Source organism: Myxine glutinosa, chromosome 1, assembly GCF_964187855.1.
Source record: "Myxine glutinosa chromosome 1, kmMyxGlut1.1, whole genome shotgun sequence".
NCBI classification, from domain to species: domain Eukaryota; kingdom Metazoa; phylum Chordata; class Myxini; order Myxiniformes; family Myxinidae; genus Myxine; species Myxine glutinosa.
Genome location: NC_136261.1, coordinates 90,425,915 through 90,453,043, shown reverse-complemented (window position 1 = coordinate 90,453,043; position 27,129 = coordinate 90,425,915). Strand labels below are relative to the sequence as shown.

General features: G+C 45.9%; 1 protein-coding gene across 3 annotated transcripts in view; it reads left to right on the top strand.

The window, feature by feature from the left end:
• Positions 1 to 27,129, top strand: part of LOC137426087 (uncharacterized) — a 185,108-nt gene that overhangs the window by 140,682 nt on the left and 17,297 nt on the right. For all 3 annotated transcript variants that reach the window (XM_078774541.1, XM_078774562.1, XM_078774533.1), the window contains 2 exons: positions 19,112 to 19,240; positions 22,640 to 22,768. In XM_078774541.1, the coding sequence (XP_078630667.1) occupies positions 19,112 to 19,240; positions 22,640 to 22,768 (258 nt within the window). The remainder of the gene's footprint in view (positions 1 to 19,111; positions 19,241 to 22,639; positions 22,769 to 27,129) is intronic.

Sequence of the window (27,129 nt, the reverse complement as noted above, 5' to 3'; positions counted from 1 at the left end):
GATTGGGGAAGATAAGAGATGGTGGTGAACAGCCGTTTTAAAGACCTGGAGGGAGGAGTGGGATTGAAGAGAGTGAGGGAGTTTGTTCCAGAGGCGGGAGAAAAGAGGAATGAAGGAGTGAAGGTGAGCAGAGAGTCTTGCTTTTGGCAGTTTAACCATAAGAGGGTTGCAGGCAGATCTTGTGCGACCTGCAGGAATATTTGGGGGACAGAGCCCAGAGAGAGCTGGGGGAGCAAGGCCGGAGAGGAGTCGGTAGAAGACGGAAAGACCACCAACCTGCCTGCGGTGATGAAGTGAAAGGCCCTCGGAGATAGCGTCATCGCGGGAGATTCCAATGATTCTGAACGCTTTGGTTTCAACAGCGTGAAGACGAGCTAGGTGTGAGGCAGGAGCACCAGCCCAGAGGGGAGAGCAGTACTCCATTGAGCTGCGGATGAAAGCCTTGCATGTGGTGAGGAGCTCAGGTGTGCCAAGGAAGGACTTCGCACGACGGGCGACTGGCTTTGGAGGCCAGCTTGGAAATGTGGTTTTCCCAGGAAAGATCATGGCAGATAGTGAGACCCAAAAGCTTGAGTGACAGAACTTCTTGGAGAGGATTATTCAGAAAGTAGATGGGAGGGTTGTCCAGTCGGTCTTTTCGGAGAGACATCGTAAGAGTGTGAGATTTGTCAGGATTGAAAGACATGTTCCACTTGTTTGCCCAGTCTGTGATTTTGTCCAGGTCTGCAGAGAGTGAGGAGGCTGCAGACTGCCGATCTGAGGGATGAGGAATGGTGCGGCAGAGAGTGGAGTCATCAGCAAAGAGATGGAGAGGATTTTCAAGAGAGTCAGAGAGATCATTGATGAAGACCAGAAAAAGCACAGGGCCCAGAACACTGCCTTTTTTTTTTTTTGCATACTGAATCGAGGCTCGTGAAAGAACTGACATTTACTTCACAAACAAATCAACCAGACAAACAAAATATATAAAAAGAGGGAGCGGAAGACAAGAGAATGGGAAGCACGCAAACACTTGAGAGCACACAACATTTAAGAGCAGGGAGATGTGTGGGAGGGAGAGGGCTTGGGGTGAGGAGGCGTGGGAAGGGGGGGGGGGGTGGGAGAAGTATAAAACACAAGGACACCAAGGACTTCCAGGACAGAAGTTGGTATTTCAAAAAGTGGAATTGGGGTGAAATTATCGGGGATAGAAAAGATCAAGGTTTTGGATGGGGGTAGATAAGAGATGGTGGTGAACAGCTGTTTTAAAGACCTGGAGGGTGGAGTGGGATTGAAGAGAGTGAGGGAGTTTGTTCCAGAGGTGGGAGAAAAGAGGAATGAAGGAGTGAAGGTGAGCAGAGAGTCTTGATTTTGGCAGTTTAACCATAAGAGGGTTGCAGGCAGATCTTGTGCGACCTGTAGGAATATTTGCGGGACAGAGCCCAGAGAGAGCTGGGGGGGGGGGGGGCAAGGCCAGAGAGGAGTCGGTAGAAGACGGAAAGACCACCAACCTGCCTGCGGTGAGTGAGTGAGAGGCCCTTGGAGTTAGCTTCATCGCGGGAGATTCCAATGATTCTGAATGCTTTGCTTTCAACAGCATGAAGACGAGCTAGGTGTGAGGCAGGAGCACCAGCCCAGAGGGGAGAGCAGTATTCCATTGAGCTGCGGATGAAAGCCTTGTACATGGTGAGGAGCTCAGGTGTGCCAAGGAAGGACTTCGCACGACGGAGGATGCCCAGTCGGCGACTGGCTTTGGAGGCCAGATTACCAAAGGAGGAGAGTTTGGTGAGCAGTGCGGGGTGCCAGACCGTATCAAAGGCACGTGATATGTCGAGGGAGACGGCTTTAATTTCCTGTTTGGCATTGAGGACCTCCATCCATTGTTGAGACAGCAGAAGCAGCATGTCCAGAGTAGAGTGACCTGGTCTGAAACCAAATTGATGATCAGAGATCAAGCCATTGGAGAAGAGGAAAGATTTCATATCCGAAGCAATGATGGATTCCATGACTTTGCTGCTAATTGGGAGAAGGCTGATTGGTCTGTAGTTGCTAGGATCTGTTTTTGCACCTTTTTTGTGCAAAGCGGTGATGTTGGCTGATTTCCAAGCAGATGGCAGTTGACCTTGCGCAAAAGAGAGGGTGAAGAGAACAGAGAGAGGGAGTGAAAGAGCAGAAGAACAGGATTTTAGGACCCGTGGGCTGATGCCGTCAGGTCCAGTTGCAGAATCAGAGTCGAGGGTTGACAGAAACTTTTCCACCTTGTCAGGAGGAAAGGACACGGAGTCCAGGAGCAGCTGGGTATGACTGGGTATGGTGGGTACAGAGAGGGATGGGTTTGGGACATAAGATTTAGAGGCAAACACAGAGTTGAGGCATTCAGCTTTTTCACGTGCGGAGTCAGCTGTGTAGCCGTTTGAGGTAAGGGAATGGATGGAGGGGGAACAAACACCAGAAACAGATTTGACCAGGCGCCACCAGGATTTGGAAGAGGGAGACAGATAAGAGAGTTCGGTCTTGAGAACGGAGAGATATTGTTTCCTGGCTCTCCTGAGGGTGGACACACACTTGTTTTGGGCTTTGTGAAAGGAAATGAGATTTCCTTCCGTTGGATTTGCTTTCCAGGAGACGAAGGCAAGTTGTTTCTGGGCAACAGCCTCACCACAAGATTCCGTGTACCATGGACTGGAGGAAAGGTATGACAACTGAAGATGAGATGGGATAAATCTGTGCATGAGAGAGAGCAATTTACTTTGGAAGAATTCCCAGGATGAGTTGATGTCAGAGGTGGTAGAGATGGGAGACCAGTCCAGATGATTGATGCCTGCTTGAAGACTGTGCCAGTTGGCCTGAGTGAAATGCCAAACTCGTCGACGCTGAGCAGGCTCCCTGAGAATGGTCAGAGAGAATTTTTTCATAATTTTTTCAGAATGGTTTGTTTGTTTGTTTGTTTGTTTTTCCACACAGAATAAATATGATTTTCTCTGCAACCTTTGGTCTGATTGACAGGAAATTTTCATCATAGGTGCACCACCACCTTTTTTTTTCTTTTTGCTTTTTTTTTTTCTATACTGAATCGAGGCTCGTGAAAGAGCTGACAACCGTGAGGGAAAGACAGCACAGGGGGACCACGAGGGAAAGGCAGTACAGGGGGACCACGAGGGAAAGACAGCACATGTGGACCGCGAGGGAAAGACAGCACATGGGAACCGCGAGGGAAAGACAGCACATGGGGACCACGAGGGAAAGACAGCACATGGGGACCGCGAGGGCAAGACAGCACATGGGGACCGCGAGGGAAAGACAGCACAGGGGGACCGCGAGGGAAAGACAGCACAGGGGGACCGCGAGGGAAAGACAGCACAGGGGGACCACGAGGGAAAGACAGCACATGGGGACCGCGAGGGAAAGACAGCACATGGGGACCACGAGGGAAAGACAGCACATGGGGACCACGAGGCAAAGACAGCACATGGGGACCGCGAGGGAAAGACAGCACAGGGGGACCGCGAGGGAAAGACAGCACAGGGGGACCGCGAGGGAAAGACAGCACAGGGGGACCACGAGGGAAAGACAGCACATGGGGACCGCGAGGGAAAGACAGCACATGGGGACCGCGAGGGAAAGACAGCACAGGGGGACCACGAGGGAAAGACAGCACAGGGGGACCGCGAGGGAAAGACAGCACATGGGGACCATGAGGGAAAGACAGCACAAGGGGTCCGCGAGGGAAAGACAGCACATGGGGACCGCGAGGGAAAGACAGCACATGGGGACCGCGAGGGAAAGACAGCACAGGGGGACCGCGAGGGCAAGACAGCACATGGGGACCGCGAGGGAAAGACAGCACAGGGGGACCGCGAGGGAAAGACAGTACAGGGGGACCACGAGGGAAAGACAGCACATGGGGACCGCGAGGGAAAGACAGCACATGGGAACCGCGAGGGAAAGACAGCACATGGGAACCGCGAGGGAAAGACAGCACATGGGGACCACGAGGGAAAGACAGCACATGGGGACCGCGAGGGAAAGACAGCACAGGGGGACCGCGAGGGCAAGACAGCACATGGGGACCGCGAGGGAAAGACAGCACAGGGGGACCGCGAGGGAAAGACAGCACATGGGGACCGCGAGGGAAAGACAGCACAGGGGGACCACGAGGGAAAGACAGCACAGGGGGACCGCGAGGGAAAGACAGCACATGGGGACCATGAGGGAAAGACAGCACAAGGGGTCCGCGAGGGAAAGACAGCACATGGGGACCGCGAGGGAAAGACAGCACATGGGGACCGCGAGGGAAAGACAGCACAGGGGGACCGCGAGGGCAAGACAGCACATGGGGACCGCGAGGGAAAGACAGCACAGGGGGACCGCGAGGGAAAGACAGTACAGGGGGACCACGAGGGAAAGACAGTACAGGGGGACCACGAGGGAAAGACAGCACATGTGGACCGCGAGGGAAAGACAGCACATGGGAACCGCGAGGGAAAGACAGCACATGGGGACCACGAGGGAAAGACAGCACATGGGGACCGCGAGGGAAAGACAGCACAGGGGGACCGCGAGGGCAAGACAGCACATGGGGACCGCGAGGGAAAGACAGCACAGGGGGACCGCGAGGGAAAGACAGCACAGGGGGACCGCGAGGGAAAGACAGCACAGGGGGACCACGAGGGAAAGACAGCACATGGGGACCGCGAGGGAAAGACAGCACATGGGGACCACGAGGGAAAGACAGCACATGGGGACCACGAGGGAAAGACAGCACATGGGGACCGCGAGGGAAAGACAGCACAGGGGGACCGCGAGGGAAAGACAGCACAGGGGGACCGCGAGGGAAAGACAGCACAGGGGGACCACGAGGGAAAGACAGCACATGGGGACCGCGAGGGAAAGACAGCACATGGGGACCGCGAGGGAAAGACAGCACAGGGGGACCACGAGGGAAAGACAGCACAGGGGGACCGCGAGGGAAAGACAGCACATGGGGACCATGAGGGAAAGACAGCACAAGGGGTCCGCGAGGGAAAGACAGCACATGGGGACCGCGAGGGAAAGACAGCACATGGGGACCGCGAGGGAAAGACAGCACAGGGGGACCGCGAGGGCAAGACAGCACATGGGGACTGCGAGGGAAAGACAGCACAGGGGGACCGCGAGGGAAAGACAGTACAGGGGGACCACGAGGGAAAGACAGCACATGGGGACCGCGAGGGAAAGACAGCACATGGGAACCGCGAGGGAAAGACAGTACAGGGGGACCACGAGGGAAAGACAGCACATGGGGACCGCGAGGGAAAGACAGTACAGGGGGACCACGAGGGAAAGACAGCACATGGGGACCGCGAGGGAAAGACAGAACATGGGGACCGCGAGGGAAAGACAGCACATGGGGACCATGAGGGAAAGACAGCACATGGGGACCACGAGGGAAAGACAGCACATGGGGACCACTAGGGAAAGACAGCACATGGGGACCACGAGGGAAAGACAGTACAGGGGGACCGCGAGGGAAAGACAGCACATGGGGACCGCGAGGGAAAGACAGCACATGGGGACCGCGAGGGAAAGACAGCACATGGGGACCGCGAGGGAAAGGCAGTACAGGGGGACCACCTAATTATAAACAGCTCACCACAACGAAATTAAAAACACCTCACAGACATGAAACACGAAATTAAAAACACCTCACAGCCACAAAATTGAAAACATCTCAGCCACGAAATTAAAAACACCTCACAGCCACAAAATTAAAAACACCTCACAGCCACGAAATTAAAAAATAACACATAATTATAAACACCTCACTACAACGAAATTAAAAACACCTCACAGACATGAAACACGAAATTAAAAACACCTCACAGCCATGAAATTAAAAACACCTCACAGCCACGAAATTAAAAACACCTCACAGCCACGAAATTAAAAACACCTCACATCCACGAAATTCAAAAAAACCTCACATCCACGAAATTAAAAACACCTCACATCCACGAAATTAAAAACACCTCACATCCACGAAATTAAAAACACCTCACAGCCACGAAATTAAAAACACCTCACAGCCACAAAATTAAAAACACCTCACAGCCACGAAATTAAAAACACCTCACAGCCACGAAATTAAAAACACCTCACAGCCATAAAACACCTAATAAAAACACCTCACAGCCACTAAATTAAAAACACCTCACAGCCATAAAACACCTAATAAAAACACCTCAGCCACGAAATTAAAAACACCTCACAGCCATAAAACACGTAATAAAAACACCCCACAGCCATAACACACCTAATAAAAACACCTCACAGCCACAAAATTAAAAACACCTCACAGCCATAAAACACCTAATAAAAACACCTCACAGCCATAAAACACCTAATAAAAACACCTCACAGCCACGAAATTAAAAACACCTCACAGCCACTAAATTAAAAACACCTCACAGCCACGAAATTAAAAACACCTCACAGCCACGAAATTAAAAACACCTCACAGCCACAAAATTAAAAACACCTCACATCCACGAAATTAAAAACACCTCACAGCCATGAAATTAAAAACACCTCACAGCCATGAAATTAAAAACACCTCACAGCCACGAAATTAAAAACACCTCACAGCCATGAAATTAAAAACACCTCACAGCCATGAAATTAAAAACACCTCACAGCCACGAAATTAAAAACACGTCACAGCCACGAAATTAAAAACACCTCACAGCCACGAAATTAAAAACACCTCACAGCCACAAAACACCTAATAAAAACACCTCACAGCCATAAAACACCTAATAAAAACACCTCACAGCCACGAAATTAAAAACACCTCACAGCCACGAAATTAAAAACACCTCACAGCCACGAAATTAAAAACACCTCACATCTACGAAATTAAAAACACCTCACAGCCATGAAATTAAAAACACCTCACATCTACGAAATTAAAAACACCTCACAGCCATGAAATTAAAAACACCTCACAGCCACGAAATTAAAAACACCTCACATCCACGAAATTAAAAACACCTCACATCCACAAAATTAAAAACACCTCACAGCCACGAAATTAAAAACACCTCACAGCCACGAAATTAAAAACACCTCACAGCCACGTAATTAAAAACACCTCACAGCCACGAAATTAAAAACACCTCACAGCCACGTAATTAAAAACACCTCACAGCCACAAAATTAAAAACACCTCACAGCCATAAAACACGTAATAAAAACACCTCACAGCCACAAAATTGAAAACACCTCACAGCCACGAAATTAAAAACACCTCACAGCCACAAAATTAAAAACACCTCACAGCCACGAAATTAAAAAAATAACACATAATTATAAACACCTCACCACAACGAAATTAAAAACACCTCACAGCCACAAAATTAAAAACACCTCACAGCCACGAAATTAAAAACACCTCACAGCCACGACATTAAAAACACCTCACATCCATGAAATTAAAAACACCTCACAGCCACGAAACACCTGTATAATTTTTTAATGATGATTATGACGTCATCGGTCACGTGGTACGGGTGCCATCTTGGGAAAACCGAAAAACGTTGCACCTCTATTTCTCCGAAAGCATTAAATAAAAAACATTGAGACATGGCTCATTCCAAAGAACTCCCCATGGGGAATGAAATATGTTAACGATGATGTCACAGGTCCCTCCATTATGATGTCATCGTACAAAACTTCATCCGATCAAGATGATATTTCTTGAGCATCATGCAGGCATAAATTGGTGGAGGAAAAAAAAAAGATGACTTCATCGGTCACGTGGTTCTCCGCTATATTTGTTTTAACACAAAAGCCATGAAAACCACTGAAAACGCGTCCTGGCGAGGGTCTGCAATCTGATTGCTCTTTCTAGTTTTACCTGTGAATTGGCACATCTCCAACATTAGTGTGTTCCAAATATTAGGATGGCGAACATGCAGGTATGTGATTAGAATGCAATTTTGTCAGAAGGTGCACTGTGAACAACTTTTTCGAACGCTTCCCCAAATGCTCCTGTGCGGATAAAATCAAGTATTAGTTATCCAAGGTAAATCTAACATGCTTAACATATGACACCTCACCCTCGATTGTCTTTTGGGTGATTATGTTTCAAGAAAATTGAAAGTGGGGGTAAACTATACATGAAATAGAAACTTCAACATTTTGCACACTTCAAAGAAAATGTTTGCAGTGATCTCTTGAGTGTCCTGCAGTGGTGTATACATACATTTTCCTCCAGTCTTGAAAAAAGTCATTTTGAGATTACAAACATACTCTACAATGGATACATAACTATCCACAAATGGCAAAACTTATTTGTGTTTTGATGAATCAGTTGACCCACTCTCCACGGAAACGGCAGGAAGGGTCATGTTATTATCCTCTCTGGGGCTATATAAATTACAGTAGATCTAGGCTCAGTAGATCTAGGCTCAGGTTTAGCCTGGTGTTGGCTTAGCGGTTATGGTGCCAGCTTGGGATCCTAGGATCCTGGGTTCGAATCCCGGTCGATCGCTGAATTAACGCCAGGGGGGTTGACTCAGCCTGTCATCCTTCCGAGGTCGGCAAATTGAGTACCAGCTTGCTGGGATGAATGATCCCGGTGTGTACCCCGGTTTAGAATAGGTACACCGTATCCCTGCGCATCGTAAGAGTGCGACCAAGGGTTGGCGTCAGGAAGGGCATCCGGCCATAAAAAAAACATTGCCTCAAACAGGGAACCATGATTGTCATGGAGCCCGCAAGGCTAACCCCCGCTCTAGCGGGGAAAATGGCCTTAAAACGATCATTCATTCATATTCAAGGCTCAGGTCCAATTGTCTATGGTGGACACAATAAGCATAGAATGCCTCAAGGATGTCAGGTTTTGTGTTATACAGCAGTAGCGACTGTTTAAAAAGGTAAGCATACTTGTTTGTGGGTTATGATAAATATTTTAAATTCCCTATATTAAAATGTACTTCCATACGGGTGTCGGTGGCAATATCGCACTTCACAAAAACCCCTTGGGGACGAGTAGATATTGTTTTGTAATTGCTACTTTTGTCATTACTTTTGTTATTAGAAACCATTAGAAACCATCTCAAACTGTTTCTCTTCACACCATCATCTTTCGCAATTATCTCTCCCAGGTTACTCCCTCCTCCGGTATGATAGACCTGAGCCTCGTCCTGGAGGGGGGGTTGCTATCTTTATAAAAAACTCTCTTCCTCACTCGCCCTGCACTGCCCTCTCTCCACCTCACCCCCAGGAATACCTTTGGCTACGGCTTCCCCTTCGCTCCCACCTTTTGTTCATATGTGTGTTGTACCGTCCACCAAACAGTGATGACTCCATCTACATCTCGCTGTCTGATAACATGGACCAACTTCTATCTACCCATCCCAACTCTCTCTTCCTCATATGTGGTGATTTCAATTGTCACCATGCCAGTTGGCTGGGTGTGGGTACCTCTCTCACCAGCCATGGCTCTTCAGCAAAGGACTTCTGTGACTCACTGGGACTGACACAATCTGTCAATTTCCCGACCCGGATCTCAATCAATGGAGCATCTTCTCTTCTGGACTTGGTTATGACTAACTTCCCTGAAAATGTCTGCTGCTCTTCTTCTGCTCCAATCGGCTCATCTGATCATGTGCTTGTTAAAGTGGACATCTCTCTGACCATTCTCAGAGAGCCTCCTCAGCGTCGACGAGTCTGGCATTTCACTCAGGCCAACTGGCATGGTCTTCAAGCAGCCATCAATCATCTGGACTGGTCTCCCATCTCTACCGCCTCTGACATCAACTCATCCTGGGAATTCTTCCAAAGTAAACTGCTCTCTCTCATGCACAGATTTATCCCATCTCGTCTTCAGTTGTCATACCCTTCCTCCCGTCCATGGTACACGGAATCTTGTGGTGAGGCTATTGCCCAGAAACAACTTGTTTTCGTCTCCTGGAAAGCAAATCCAACGGAAGGAAATCTCATTTCCTTTCACAAAGCCCGAAACAAGTGTGTGTCCACCCTCAGGAGAGCCAGGAAACAATATCTCTCCGTTCTCAGGACAGAACTCTCTTATATGTCTCCCTCTTCCAAATCCTGGTGGCGTCTGGTCAAATCTGTTTCTGGTGTTTGTTCCCCCTCCATCTCCTCCCTCACCTCAAACAGCCACACGGCTGACTCCGCGCGTGAAAAAGCTGAATGCCTCAACTCTGTGTTTGCCTCTAAATCTTGTGTCCCAAACCCATCCCTCTCTGTACCCACCGTACCCAGTCGTACCCAGCTGCTCCTGGACTCTGTGTCCTTTCCTCCTGACAAGGTGGAAAAGTTTCTGTCAACCCTCGACTCTGATTCTGCAACTGGACCTGACGGCATCAGCCCACGGGTCCTAAAATCTTGTTCTTTCGCTCTTTCACTCCCTCTCTCTGTTCTCTTCACACTCTCTTTTGCTCAAGGTCATCTGCCATCTGCTTGGAAATCTGCCAACATCACCGCTTTGCACAAAAAAGGTGCAAAAACAGATCCCAGCAACTACAGACCAATCAGCCTTCTCTCAATTATCAGTAAAGTCATGGAATCCATCATTGCTTCAGATATGAAATCTTTCCTCTTCTCCAATGGCTTGATCTCTGATCATCAATTTGGTTTCAGAGCTGGTCACTCTACTCTGGACATGCTGCTTCTGCTTTCTCAGCAATGGATGGAGGTCCTCAATGCCAAACAGGAAATTCGAGCTGTCTCCCTTGACATATCACTGGTGTTGGGCTAGCGGCTAGGGTGCCGGCTTAGGATCCTACGATCCTGGGTTCGAATCCCGTTCGATCGCTGAATTAACGCCAGGGGGGTTGACTCAGCCTGTCATCCTTCCGAGATCGGCTAATTGAGTACCAGTTCACTGGTAATTCCCTGTTTGTCGTTAAAGGCGGCAAAAAGGGTTGGCGTCAGGAAGGGCATCCGGCCGTAAAACATTGCTTCAAAAAGGGGACCAAAAAAACAACAACAGCCACGGTTCCCGAAAAAGGCCAACCCCCGCTTTGCGGGGAAAAATGGCCTCTAAAGGTGGTTTTTTTTTGTTGTTTTTTTTTTCCCTTGACATATCACGTGCCTTCGATACGGTCTGGCACCCCGCCCTGCTCACCAAACTCTCCTCTGTTGGTATCCATGGAAATCTCCACGCATGGCTGGCGGACTTCCTCTCTAGTCATAGTCAACGTGTGGCGCTGAATGGGTTTCTCTCATCTCCTCTTCCTGTTCAGGCTGGAGTTCCCCAAGGCAGTGTTCTGGGCCCTGTGCTTTTTCTGGTCTTCATCAATGATCTCCCCGACTCTCTTGAAAATCCTCTCTATCTCTTTGCTGATGACTCTACTCTCTGTCGCTCCATTCTTCATCCCTCAGATCGACAGTCTGCAGCCTCCTCACTCTCTGCAGACCTGGACAAAATCACAGACTGGGCAAACAAGTGGAACATGTCTTTCAATCCTGACAAATCTCACACTCTTACAATGTCTCTCCGAAAAGACCGACTGGACAACCCTCCCATCTACTTTCTGAAATACCTCTCCAAGAAGTTCTGTCACTCAAACTTTTGGGTCTCACTATCTGCCATGATCTTTCCTGGGAAAACCACATTTCAAATCTGGCCTCCAAAGCCAGTCGCCGACTGGGCATCCTCCGTCGTGCGAAGTCCTTCCTTGGCACACCTGAGCTCCTCACCACGTACAAGGCTTTCATCCGCAGCTCAATGGAATACTGCTCTCCCCTCTGGGCTGGTGCTCCTGCCTCACACCTAGCTCGTCTTCACGCTGTTGAAAGCAAAGCATTCAGAATCATTGGAATCTCCCGCGATGAAGCTAACTCCAAGGGCCTTTCACTCACTCACCGCAGGCAGGTTGGTGGTCTTTCCGTCTTCTACCGACTCCTCTCTGGCCTTGCCCCCCCAGCTCTCTCTGGGCTCTGTCCCGCAAATATTCCTACAGGTCGCACAAGATCTGCCTGCAACCCTCTTATGGTTAAACTGCCAAAATCAAGACTGCTCACCTTCACTCCTTCATTCCTCTTTTCTCCCGCCTCTGGAACAAACTCCCTCACTCTCTTCAATCCCACTCCACCCTCCAGGTCTTTAAAACAGCTGTTCACCACCATCTCTTATCTTCTCCCATCCAAAACCTTGATCTTTTCTATCCCCGAAAATTTTACCCCAATTCCACTTTTTGAAATACCAACTTCTGACCTGGAAGTCCTTGGTGTCCTTGTGTTTTATACTTCTCGCTCCCCCCACCCCCCCCCCCCACCCCTTCCCACGCCTCCTCCCCCCGAGCCCTCTCCCTCCCACACATCTCCCTGCTCTCAAATGTTGTGTGCTCTCAAGTGTTTGTGTGCTTCCCATTCTCTTGTCTTCCGCTCCCTCTTTTTATATATTTTGTTTGTCTGGTTGATTTGTTTGTGAAGTAAATGTCATGGGTTCTGGAATGTCAGCTCTTTCACGAGCCTCGATTAAGTATACAAAAAAAAAAAAAAAAAAAAAAAATTTTTTTGACTTCCTCTCTCTCAACGACACTCCACACATCCATCGAATCATTCGCATTTCCACCCTTTCCAGCCTTCGTTGCTGCTGTACGTTCATTACCCATGTCTCGCTCCCATAAATCATAACACTTCTCACACATGCAGCATACACCTTTCCCTTCAGCTTTAACGACACTCCCCTGCTCCTCAGCACGCCACTCAATGCCCGAAACTTCTTCCATGCACATCTCACTCCAGCAACCGTTGCCGAGTCTGATCCACCTTCTCCATTCAGCATGTCTCCTAGGTAACAAAATGTTTTCACACCTTCCAGTTTCACGCTGTCTCCAAGATCCAACTCAACATTTCCTCCATCTGCAGCTCCCTCTGTGCACACCTTACACTTGAATGTAGCTGCCACACTGGTTAATGACCCTCTCAGACCACTACATTTTTTATGAACCCACTCAGCGCACATTGTACATTGAATGGAATTCACTCCGACACCCTTCCTGCACACAGCACACAGCCACTTCCCAGTTCTTTCCACCTCACCACATGCTTTACCACTTGCCATCACCTTCGTTTTTCCGATATTCACCTTCAGACCTTTTGTCTCCATACATTCCTTCCACTTGTTCATCTTCTCCTTCAGTCCATCCATACTTTATGCAATCAACACCAGATCATCTGCATACAACAACTCCCACGGTAAACCCTCCTTTAGGTTCTGAGCCAGCACCTCCATCACAGCTACAAATAGTAGTGGGCTTAGTACCGACCCCTGATGCACTCCCACCTTCACCTCAAACTCACCACTGTTCCCGTCCTTCGTCCTTACAGCTGTGCACGCTCTTTTGTACATTGCCATCACTCCTCTGATCAACCATTCCTCCACTCCTAACTTCCTCAATGCCCATGTCACTACTTCACGTGGAACCCGATCGAATGCTTTCTCCAGATCAACAAACCCAAGAAATAACTTCTTCCTCTTCTCCATGTACTTCTCCTGCAACTGCCTCACAATAAAAAGCGCGTCTGTCGATCCTCTTCCTGGCATAAATCCAAACTGCATTTCGTCAATCTTCACTTTCTTCCTTATCCTCCTCTCCAACACCCTTTCCAATACCTTCATTCCATGCTCCAATAACTTTATCGCTCGATACGAGCCACAGTCCAGAGGGTCACCTTTCCCCTTGTATAGAGGGACGAGGGTACACAGTTCCCAATCCACTGGAATGCGGCCTTCTTTCACCACCAGATTGCAGATCTCTGTCATTCTCTTCACACCCCAATTTCCCGCTGCCTTCAACATATCTCCCACAACTCCCGTTGGCCCTCCCGCTTTTCTACTCTTCATTGCTTTTATAGTTTCCTCAACTTCCTTCTCGGTTATCTTCTCTGCCGGTCTTACAACTGGGTTACTCTCCATGTTGCCATCCCATTCATTCTCTGCATTCAACAGTATTTCCATATATCTCTTCCATCTTCCTTTAATTGTCCCCCGTCGCACAGCGGAGCGAAAGGGGGACTATGGTTTTCCCCTCCGTCCATGTGTCCGTCCGTGCGTGCGTGTGGGCGTGCGTGTTTGCGTGCGGGCGTGCGTGCGTAAGCGAAGGACCGCATTCGAATTTGGTGTGTGGGTGCAACCCACGTCAAAATCCAAGATGGCCGCCACCATGTATGTCTGATGCCACATATGTCTGAACCTTGTGAGATGAATATCTTCAAAAAAAATAAGTGAAGTACCAACTTCTAATCTGGTGTGTGGGTGTATCTAGGCATAAGAAAGAACGCTATTGAAAATTGGGTCGCCACGTCAAAATCCAAGATGGCCGCCGCCATGTATGTCTGAACCTTGTGAGATTAATATCTTGAAAAATAAGCGAAGTACCAACTTCTAATTTGGTGTGTGGGTGTATCTCGGCATAAGGAAGAACGCTATTGAAAATTGGGTCGCCACGTCTAAATCCAAGATGGCCGCCACCATATATATGTCTGAACCTTGTGAGCGAAATATCTTGAAAAATAAGCGAAGTACCAACTTCTAATCTGGTGTGTGGGTGTATCTGGGCACAAGCAAGAAGGCTGTTTAAAGTTGGGTCGCCACGTCAAAATCCAAGATGGCCGCCGCCATGTATGTCTGAACCTTGTGAGATTAATATCTTGAAAAATAAGCGAAGTACCAACTTCTAATCTGGTGTGTGGGTGTATCTGGGCACAAGCAAGAAGGCTGTTTAAAATTGGGTCGCCACGTCAAAATCCAAGATGCCGCCTCCATGTATGTCTGAACCTTGTGAGCGAAATATCATATCATAGCATTTTTTCTGCGTCTACCACTTTGTCAACTCACATCACTTCCCCGACGGGGGACCTAGGCGTAACGCTTGTTCCATCTGGGTCCACAACGATTTGTCCCACTTCATCCTTCAAGCAACTCACCCCCATCACATCACACCTCTCTTTCGCTATCTGCTTTGCAATCTTGAATACCGCTCTCTCACTCTCTTCCAAATCCAAGCGTTCTCCTAACATTTTCCTACATGCCTCCTGCGCCTTTGCTACCTCTTTCTTTGCAGCCTTCTTGGCTGCCTTATAACTTTCATGCTCTGCCTTTTCTTGCCCCATACCCTTCTTCTGCAGTTTTCTGCCACTCCTTGAACTTCTTCCTCTTCTCGTCAATCTTCTTTCCAACTTAATTATCCCACCACCATGTTTCCGAGTGCCTCGGGGGTCCTTTTGTCCATCCACATACCTCACCAACGGCTCCCAACAGACTATCTTTCATTGACATCCAATCACTTTCAAGCTCAACCACATCATCCTCTACCATACTCAGCCTCTCTTTTAATGCCTCCCTCACTGTCACCTCTTTCAACCTCCACACCTTCATTCTCAGTTGGTACTTCACCCGCCGAGCTCTCCTCGCACCTTTCACCCTTATGTCGCATACAACCAAGTGGTGCTGTGAAACAGCCTCCTCCCCCGGGATCACCTTTGTGTCCCGCAGGTGCCCCCGATCTCGCCTACGCACCAGCAGGTAGTCAAAGGTTGTCGTCGACCCACCTGACATGTATGTAACAAGCTTATTATCCTCTTTCTGGAACTGAGTATTACAAATCAACAAATCAGCTCCATCAGCAAACTCCAAAATCCTTTCACCTTCTCCATTTCTCACACCATATCCATAACCCCCATGAACTCCCTCACAACCATCCATACTCCTTCCCACATGTCCATTTAGGTCTCCTCCTACCACAACAACTTCCTCATCTTTCACGTTTCCAGCTTCTCTATCGCACATCAGAACTTGTCCTTCTCTTCATCGCTCCGACCGACCTGCGGAGCATATCCTGAGATGACGTTCACCAAGAGCTTTCCAATCATCATTTTCACCATCATCAACCGTTCACTCACTCTAGTCACACTCACCACACTGTCTACAAACTCCTCAGAAAACAGGACACCAACATCATTCACGCCTTCTGGGCACCCTTGCCACACAAACTTGTATTTCTGTCCCTGCCTACCCTTCACCATTCTCACACCACTTCCCCTCCATCTCGTCTCCTGCACACAACATATGTCCACTCTTCTTCTGACCAATACTTCCACCACTTCTCCTGATCTCCCTGTCATTGTCCCTACATTCCATGTCCCAAACCTCAGAAACCGATCTCCACGTCGGGCATCAGACGTTTCGTCGTCATAAATGGAGTGATTTCCACCCTTGCTTCGATCGGGTTCCCCACCTTGAGTTTTGACGAGAGGGAGTGGGGGCCCCCCACGGGGTAGTTCGGGCTGTACCCTGCCCATATGTAGTTGTAATTGTCATAGTTCTCTTTTTGAGGTGATGTTTTTATGGCCGGATGCCTTTCCTGACGCCAACCCTTTTAGTCGCCTCTTACGACTCGCCGGGATACGATGTACCTATTCTAAACCATGGTGCACACCGGATAGGTAAATGGGAATATGCTAACTTATCTACAATGATGGGAAATTAACCTGAAATCCCACCCCACTGGGCGTGACAGATCACACTTGAACAACAACATAAGAATGCAGATGGGGACTTCTTTTTTTTCTCTACGATGTGCAGGGTGGACAAAAGGCTTGATGCAGCCGACTTTGGAAACCAGGTACGAGACCAGAGCCAGTGATGAATTTGGACCAAAGATTAAGTAAAACTGCCAAAAGCAGCGCCAGCGACGAGTATCACTTAAGATTCAGAAATCCTAACAGAGCACAATGACAATCAGCCACAAGGAAGGCCAGTGACGATCAGCCCCTCCATCAAACCTCGAGGTCCCCTTTGTCCCTTTCAGATGAGGTCTACTGGTCTGCCCTCTGTCCTATGTTCTATATCCAGGTCCTTCTTCACCCCACAAAGCAAGATGGCTCATTCCCTTCTCCAAAAACTAGGTGATCGCAGCTTGGGTCAATTCCACACAGACAAAGCCACGATCAATGTCTTCTCCCACAACTCTTCCGTGAACAGCTTCTCATCTTCCTTTCACACGAGGCTTCCTGATCTCTATTGAGTTCTCATTTTATTCCTCCTGGGTGGAGGCAACATGTTACATGGCAACTTAACTTACTCGAAGCATGCAGACCATAACACACTTACCACAGGCTACCAATAGACCCCGCTTCCCCCTCCCTCTTTTTATATGATCACGTCAATGAAATCATCAGACCGTGCATGGCATTATAATATTGTCGTGTTCAGGGCTAATTAACATCAGCAATGAAAAGGATGGACCAAATTGCCCCCCCCCCCCCCCCCAGACTGCGTCAAACAATGGTGGATTCACCCGCGTACATGAATGCAAGTTCGAGACACGAGGCTTTGATTCTATTCTGAATGGGGTTTATTTTCCAACAACAAACCAGGGGAAGATTGACCCAAAGGAGGTACAACGGTGGGTTGAGAAAGGGAAGAATATGGGGTTTGCAAGGAATAAATATATAATTATATACAATGAGATAAACCTAAAGAAACCTTGGGTGCCTCATACCACACTCAATCACAGACAGGGGAGGGGCAACGAGCAACCGGGATGGGCCTTAGCTCCGCTGGTGGTGACTAAGGAGGTGGTGCTGAAACAGCCATAAAACAGGTGGGAGGGAGAGCCTCAATGCTCCGCCAATTTCTCCCCAAAGACACACCCAGTCCCCACCCATTGATGTCACAGCAGGAGGTCATGCATACATTTCCTTTACTTTAAACAATATGTATTATAATGCACCACCCTCCGTATGGTGCACATTTAAACAGACAACCCTTAAGCGACATTTCCCTGCTTATTATATTGAGGTTGACTATTTACCCGAACACTGACCATACGAGTATCTACATTTCTAACGACAGTCCTGTGACTGTACATTAAAATGTATACGAGGGCCGTGACTGCACTGCATGCGGCAGTTCTGGTTTTGGAGTTGGAGTGGTAGTTTGTGTTGATGTTTTGTGACTGTTACTTATTAGCGGCACCATATCTGGGATAGGCTTTAGTGTTTTATTTCCTTTCATTGTGATCAAGTCATAAATGTGTGCCTCACTACTCGTTGTCCTTTGAATGCCTGTTCTGTTCCGATTATTTATTTATTAAGTCTCGTGTCTCCCCTCCCATTTTCCCTTAATGCATTCACCATTGTAATGGTAAAGAAAAGTTTTCTCATTTTCCTGCCTTTCCACGCGAACTGCTAGTTTTGACAATGTTTGTGTGAACGTTGGGGAACCCAGGTAATTTTGAATGCAGTAATATCTTAAACACAGTTTCGGGATCCGCGGAGGCATTTTGTAATACCTCCGGCTCAGAGCGCCGATGTTTACAACGCCTCTGACTCGACAATTATAGTAGGATGTGCATTGCTGTCCTCAAAGCAAAACAGGATTTCAGTTTCAAATTGCACAAGTTTCATACCTACTTGGTACAGGATGGATTGTCGTAAAACATAAATACAAATCACCATTTGATATAATCAATGGTGTTTCAAATATAATAACGTAGTTTATGCAACAAAAAGTTTCAGCTGTTTTTACCTCCGCCACCGAAGGTGGATGGAGGTTATGTTTTCAGTCTGTCCGTTTGTGAACAAAATATCTCAAAAAGTTGTGGATGGATTCGGACGAATTTTGGCGGAGATGTAGCGTATGTGACAAGGACGAAATGATTAGATTTTGGTTAAGATCCGGATTCGGATCCGGCTACTCGAATTTTTTCAATGATTCTTCACCATTGGGAGATAGGACCAAAAACGAGGGGTAGATCAAGGTACGAAAGACTGGACCTGTCGCGATTCCTGTGATTTATTTTGATTAAATGTGATTCTGTGTTGTGATTTTCTGGTCTACTCTGAGACACAAAATGTAAACTGTTCACCAGGTGGAGGTATGCTCTCCACTGAGTGCCATTCTAGTGCTGACATGTATAACCACAGCACCGAGCCTCTATAGACTATTTTACTTTGTGTAACATTACCCTGGGTATAAAAGTGTATTATCAGATTATATTATGTTGAGTAGTCACCTCTGGAACTTGGGAAAAAGTAGGAATGGACATTTTCTCGAAACAATTTAATTTTGCTTTGGCACCACTACACTAGAATGGCATGAAATTGTTTGCAGATGAAATAGGTGCAGTTGGGACTGCAAAACCAACATCTGCTTCTGAAGAATCTTTACACGTTGCTATAAAGCAAAATGAGGATGAATCGGCAACCGTGGAGGCAGACATTGAGATACAAGCAGCATCTGGTGAGTTCGCTCTTCTTCACTCTGCAATGGTATTTTGGTCTCCTTTGCTCTATTGTAGCCAATTACATGTTTTACTTGTGAATAGGCACATCTCCAGCAGTAGTGTGTTTTAATTATTGGGGTTGTGAACATGAAGGTAAGTGATTAGAATGCTCCATTGTAGAAATGTGCAATGGGAACTATCATTTTTTGAGCTTCTTCCCCAGCTACTCCTGTGCGGATAAAATCAAGCATTTGTTATCGAAGGTAAATCTTACATGCTTGACATTTGCACCTCACCCATAATTTCCCTCGTCAAGATAGGGTATGGCATTTATGTGCATTTGTCTGTTTACCTGTTTGTTACTTGATTATTGAAAAAAATAGTACATTTTTACCTTGGACATGTCACAGGTCTATATTTGCATATTTGTTGTTGGGGTTCTTGTTCTGGGTCAATTTTTGAAATGAGCACCCATTTGCTGTACAGCTGCCAGACTACACCCACATCTGTTGCTTGACTCCATCCGCCATAGTATAGTACCGGGACAAAATTATATGGCCGCCATCTTGTTTTCTCGTGTGCTTAACTAGGCCTCTACAGGCCTCTGCTAATTATACAATGTCCGGCTTTGTTGTGCCGGTTTTCCATTGGCTTTGTTTGGGTCGAGTGTTAAATTATAAGGCTCGTATGTGCCTCCCTAAAAACATTGTTGCCTAATTTTTGAATGGCACCATATGCGCATTAAATGCGTGTTTCCCAATCGTCCCATTGCCGTATTTTTTAAAGCCAAAACAGTTGTGCTTAATGGCAAAGTCCCATACCTCGAATGACCACATACAGGTTTTTATGAACAAAAGGTTTATTAACACAGAGAGAGTGGGTGGGCAGAAAATTGGTTACTGAATACACCTCAGACGTTCTTGCGGCCTGAGCCAAGATCGACTGTCATCGATATACCCCAAAGAGAATAATAACACGACCCTTCTTGCTACTCCTGTTCAGAGGGTGCACTAGTGCATGAAACCAGACCCAGCTGTCAGTCAGATTCGTAATTGGTATTGAACCAAACCATGTAGACCCTTGGAGATTAATTACACAATACATTCAACAGCAAAGGATGAGGGAGTTGGGTGGACAGAGGAGGCAATATATTTTTTGTTTTGTTGGGTTACAGCCTGAATTTTAAATGGATTGAATCGAGATATTTTGTCACTGATCTACACATAACACCCCATAATATCATAGTGGATTTCTTTTCCAGAAAGTTTTCCAAAATAATTAAAAATGAAAAGCTGAAATGTCTTGAGTCAATAAGTATTCAACCCCTTTACCAGGACACTCCAAATTGAGCTGATGTGCATCCAATTTCCTTTTATCATCCTTGAGATGTCTCTACAACTTGATTGGAGTCCACCTGTGGCCAATTCAATTGATTGGACATGATTTAGAAAGAAACACACCTTTCTACAAGTATATAAGGTCGTACAGTTGGCACTGCATGTCAGAGCAGAAACTCTACCGTGAAGTCGAAGGAACTGCCGTCGAACTCCGAGATAAAATTGTGAGGAGGCATCGGGGAACGGTATAAAACAATTTCTCGTGTTGAAAGTTCCCAAGAGCACAGTGAGCTCAATCATTAGAAAATGGAAAGAATATGGAACGACCCAGACTCTTCCTTGAGCTGGCCGTCCAACAAAACTGAGCAACTGGGCAAGAAGGACCTTGGTCAGGGAGGTCACCAAGAACCCAATGACCATTCTGAAAGAACTACAGCATTCCTGTGCTGAGATGGGAGAACATGGCAGAAGGACAACAGTCTCCGCAGCACTTCACAAATCTTGGCTTTATGTGAGAGTGGCCTGACAAAAGCCACTACTGAAAAAAGGCACGTGATCGTGTCGGGTCTGTCCACCTTTATCAAAATATGACGGACAACTCTTGATCGACAAAAGGAGTATTTTTTCGTACGCACGGAGTCCGCATCGGCAAGCAGTTCTCTGACATATTCAGTCTGAATTGTAATTTATACTCAAAGTAATTCGACAAAGTAAGGCAAAAGTGGATGATGGCAGCATGAGTTCAGAACACAGGAATGCTGTTATAAAGACCCTTGGCTTCGCATTTTTGCACAAGGTCAAACCACAGATAAAGACATGTTTTTGCCAACTCAACACAGAGATGCAGTTATGCTTGACAACTGCGAGATGACCCTTTTCCAATTGTGTACAAGCAAGCATATTTCCCTTAGCCCCATGTGACTACACCACATGATGCAGATACCCAGCATGCTTTACGACCATTGGTCCACTGATTGGTCCAGAGATGACAATTATTCATTTTTTACCCGACAATAGCATGCTTGGAGTTTGCAAAAAGGCACGTGAAAGACTGAAAGCATGAGACAAAATATTCTGTGGTCTGATGAGACGAAAATTGAACTCTTTGGCCTGAATGTAAAGTGCTACATCTGACGGAAAGTGATCACGATCACAGATCATCACCCATCTAACACCAACCCTACTGTGAAGCATGGTAATGCCAGCATCATGCCATGGGATGCTTTTCAGTGGCATGGTCCCACGGACAGGGCGACTTGTAAGGACAGAGGGAATAATGAATGTTGCCGAATATAGGCAAATCCTGGAGGAGAAATTGCTTCAGAGTGAAAAAGACCTCAGAGTGTGGCGGAGATTTACGTTCCAACAGGACAATAACCCCAAGCATACAGCCAAAGCAACACTGGAATGGGTTCAGAACAAGAACGTGAAAGTCCTTGAGTGGCCCAGCCAAAGCCCAGACTTTAATCCCATTGAGAATCTGTGGAAAGACTTGAAGATTGCTGTTCACCGACACTCTTTATTCAATTTGACAGAGCTTTAGCAAATCTGGAAGGAAGAATGGGAGAAACTCCCCAAATCCAGATGTGCAAAGCTGATGCAGACAGACACAAGATGGCTCAAAGCTGCAATTGCTGCCAAATGCACTTTACAAAGTATTGATTCAGGGGGTTGAAAACTTATGAAATTAGATATTTCTGTATTTCATTTTTAATAATTATTTCAAAATTTCGAAAAAAAAAAAATTCCACTTTGACATTAATAAGGTATTATGTGTAAATCAGCAATAAAAAAAATCTCGATTTAATCCAATTTAAATTCAGGCTGTAACATGACAAAATGCTAAAAAGTCATAGGGTGTGAATACTTTCTGAAGGAACTGTATAACCACAGCACTGATCCTCTGTAGACGACTTGACATTGTTTGGCATTATCGAGGGTATAAAAGTGTATCAGATTCTATTTTGTTGAATAGTTGCTCATGAAACTTGGGAAGAAGTGGGAATGGACGTTCTCTCAAAACATAATTTAATTTTGCTTTGGCACCTCTACATTGGAATGGCATGAAATTGTTTGCAGCTGAAATGGATGTAGTTGGCATGGAAAAACCAACATCTGCTTCTGAAGAATCTTTACACATTGTTACAAAGCAAACGGAGTGTGAATCGTCAATCGTGGAGGCAGACATTGAGATACGACCAGAATCTGGTGAGTTGTCTCTTCTTTCCCCTGCAATGGTATTTTGGTCTCCTTTGCTCCATTGTAGCCAATTACTTGTTTTACTTGGAAATTGGCACATCTGCAGCATAAGTGTGTTTAAATATCAGGATTGTGAGCATGCAGGTACGTACATTCGACAAAATTGAAGGTGGGGGTAAACTACACGTTGGTAACAGTGACATTTTACACTCTTTAAAGATGTTTGCAGTGATCTCTCGAGTGTCCTGCAATGGTTTGTGTTTTTATTTTCCTCTAGTCCAGAAGTGAGTCATTTTTGAGGTTCCAAACATTATTTCTTCCGCAATGGATGCATCACTATTCACGTATGGTAAAACGTATTTGCATTTTGATGAAGGTTATTTAAAACGCAATTTAAAAAAAAATAGCAAAAGAGAACTCGCCAGATTCTGGTCGTAACATGTTTTGTTTTCCTCTTTCTTTTTTTTTTCGTTTTGTATTTGAAAAAATTGCTGATAAACTGACCTGGCAAAATCCAATAATCGGCCTTGATTGTAAATAAACTTAATTTTAACAATCCGTGATTTGAACACAATCAAGTTTACTCCATATATTAGTGCCAGGTAACACATATTTTGTCGTCGTACAATCTTTGAATCCCTGGAAACGTCAAACCAATGATTGTTTGACATGATCTGTTTGACAGCCCGATCCTGATTTTGACAAATGCAGAGTATATACAAAACCCCCTTTCCACGACACCAGCAATGCATTTTGCAGAATGGAATATATTTACTGCAGAAAGGTGGTACTACATGCCATATTCCTTGAATCATCTCTGCCCGGAAGATATGGAATGGGCTGCATCGTCTTCCATAAGCATCACAGTCCTGACAGAAATGCCATTGAACGTGTATGAATATAGTCGGTTCGGGATCCTGAGAAAAATCGAGCTCTGCCATGTAGTACCCAAGAACTGCAACAAAATCAACGACACATTTGGAAAGATCTGGATCAGGCTGTCATGAAGAATATCATGCATTTGATACCTCCACGTGTTCAAGCAGTGTAATGCCAAAGGACATACTGGGTACACCAAGTGTTACATCTGAGTGGAAACAAAGTTTCAAGAAACAGTAAGTATGCTGTATTATGTTGTTCTGTATACTAGGGCATGCCCGTACTATATCTATATATCTAAAATTATATCCCCCCCCTCTATTTACATGAAATGGTTTGGTCCAAAGCGAACGGCTTGCGAGTGGTGACAATCCCCCCCCTCTATTTACATGCAATGGTTTGGTCCAAAGCGAACGGCTTCCGGAGTTTGGTAAAGAAATCGCCATCGCGTGCACAAACGCGCAGGAAAGCGAATGAATCGCAAATTCGTTTTTATTAGTTGTAAAACATAGTTTAACGCCAACATAGTTTGCAAACGTGAAATAAATGAATACGCTCTCAAATGTGCCATCCGAGGCAGAGTGTGCCCGCCACGTTCGGCACACGCGATCGTTCGCTGCTCTCTGATTGGTTGAATCGTTTTTTGGACATAGCTCGGTAAGTAATTGTCCGATTAATATGAAACCTTGAAAAGGCACATCCTCGGGTCCCCAGCAATATACCTGGCAAGTGAAAAGTATATCGGACCCGTGGTTGTCGAGAAACAGCGGTCACAGACAGACAAACGTACAAACGTACAAACGTACAGACAGAGATTACTGGAATTATAGATAGATATTGGTGTATCCGAGTTTGAAGCATTAGACCTGCTGTATGCTCCGTTTTCACCAAAATGAAAAGGAAAGTGCACTTTGCAAGCTGGATTCGTGCATATCGCAGGAGGACACAGACACGAAAACAAGTTCTGACGTCATCCGTAAATGAGTGGTCGTCTACCAGCGAGTGACTGCTTTGCTATCACAACAAATTGGACCCGCGTTACACATAATGAAGTTTTGAGCGATGCGGGTTTCTTTTCACTTTTGCTGGGATGTGATTCGTGCATAACGGGGCGGGCATGAAAAAAAATACGACAAGATTATCGCCCAAAAAATTAACTTTCTGATTGATCGATTGAATAAGCATCAAGGGCATTATTCTCTTGATATTTCTCAACCTACACACCTAGTTCATTTCACGAGTCCTTTGTGATGTGAAAATGAAACTGACATCACAATTATTGTGAATTTGGTGGACACCAAGCGTTATGCATGAATCACTTATTTTGCCACGCATTGCACATTTCAAGGAATTTTAGTAAATGTAAAAAACAACACCAGGAGACATACTAGACATCAAACATTCCATTTAATTACAATTTTAATCATTGTATATTTACATTTAAAGACAATGAAAAAAAAATTGACCGTAAAATGTAACATTTTATTTCGAAAATATGCCATTTTTGACTTGTTTACTCAACCATCGCAAATGTAAGTGCATGACTTAGATTTGCGTGAAAATGTGAAAAAATGTGAAAATCAGGTTTTTGCAGGTCCTCAAGACTATTTGTGACAACATAAAACCATAGGTGTCTTTTCATTCAGTTAATTTTTTTTCATTGAGGGCATTTTATTTCATCTGTGTAAAAGTGTACCCAATATTTTAGCCTTGCACATATCCCTCAATTGAAATAAAATGGTGATTTCAAAAGTCGTTTAAATAAAAAATTCGCCAGACGTTTAGCACTATGAAGCAGTGAACGTCATTTAACATGTTCAAGTACTGAAAAACTGGAGGTTCTTGGGAGTGACAAGAAACTGATTTATGTTCTACAGTATTCAAGTAATGACTATTTAAAGAATTCAAGTAATGATGACTCCACTATCTGCCGCTCCATTCCTCATCCCTCAGATCGGCAGTCTGCAGCCTCCTCACTCTCTGCAGACCTGGACAAAATCACAGGCTGGTCAAACAAGTGGAACATGTCTTTCAATCCTGACAATCTCACACTCTTACGATGTCTTTCCGAAAGGACCGACTGGAAAACCCTCCCATCCACTTTCTGAATAATCCTCTCCAAGAAGTTCTGTCACTCAAGCTTTTGGGTCTCACTATCTGCCATGATCTTTCTTGGGAAAACCACATTTCCAAGCTGGCCTCCAAAGCCAGTCGCCGACAAAGCCAGTCGCCGACTTCGTCGTGCGAAGTCCTTCCTTGGCACACCTGAGCTCCTCACCACATACAAGGCTTTCATCCGCAGCTCAATGTAATACTGTTCCCCCCTCTGGGCCGGTGCTCCTGCCTCACACCTAGCTCGGCTTCACGCTGTTGAAACCAAAGATTTCAGAATCATTGGAATCTCCTGCGATGAAGTTAACTCCGAGGGCCTTTCACTCACTCACCGCAGGCAGGTTGGTGGTCTTTCTGTCTTCTACCGACTCCTCTCCGGCCTTGCTCCCCCAGTTCTCTCTGTGCTCTGTCCCCCCCAATATTCCTTCAGGTTGCACAAGATCTGCCTGCAACCCTCGTATGGTTAAACTGCCAAAATCTAGGCTCTCTGCTCACCTTCACTCTTTCATTCCCCTTTTCTCCCGCCTCTGGAACAAACTCCCCCACTCCCTTCAATCCCACTCCTCCCTCCAGGTCTTTAAAACAGCTGTTCACCACCATTTCTTATCTTCCCCCATCCAAAACCTTGATCTTTTCTACCCCAGCTAATTCACCCCAGATACATTTTTTTTTTTTTGAAATTCCAACTTTTTTCCTGAAAGTCCTTGCAGTGTTCATATGTTTAATACCTCTCCTACCTTCCCCCCAAGCCCTCCCCCTCCCACATTTCTCCCGATGTCCCTGCTCTCAAATGTTGTGTTTGTGTCCTTCCCCCTCTCTCCCCATCTTGTCTACCGCTCCCCTTATTTTTTGTTTTATGTCGGTTTGACTTTTTTGTGATTAATGTTAGCTCTTTCACGAGCATCGATCTTGTATACAAAAAAAAAAAAAAAGAAGTAAATAATTCCATTTAAATATAATAAAGATGGTAAAGGCCGTATAAAATTAATTCCGCAAGTTTACTGCTGTTGACGCATTGGCTATTACATCATCCTATATAACATGTTACATTAGTTCTTCATGCCTGTTGTTTGTGTCCTTTATGATGTCCTTAAAAACAGTAAGTTCCCCGTTTGGAATGATTTTCAATCTTCTTTGACTGCCAAACCGGTAGACAAGAGGTTTGGAATGATTTTCAATCTTGTTTGACTGCCAAGCCGGTAGACAAGAGTAAAAAAAAAAGATCTTGCTCTTCTATGCACATGTGCGATTGGGACATATTCAGAGCCAAAGTACTGTTAAATGGCAGGTTTGTTTTCCAATTCATGTCCCGATTCGTGTTTAAAATATAACATTCAATTTGAATGAAGTTGTTCCTTGACAGTCACACATGCACCAAT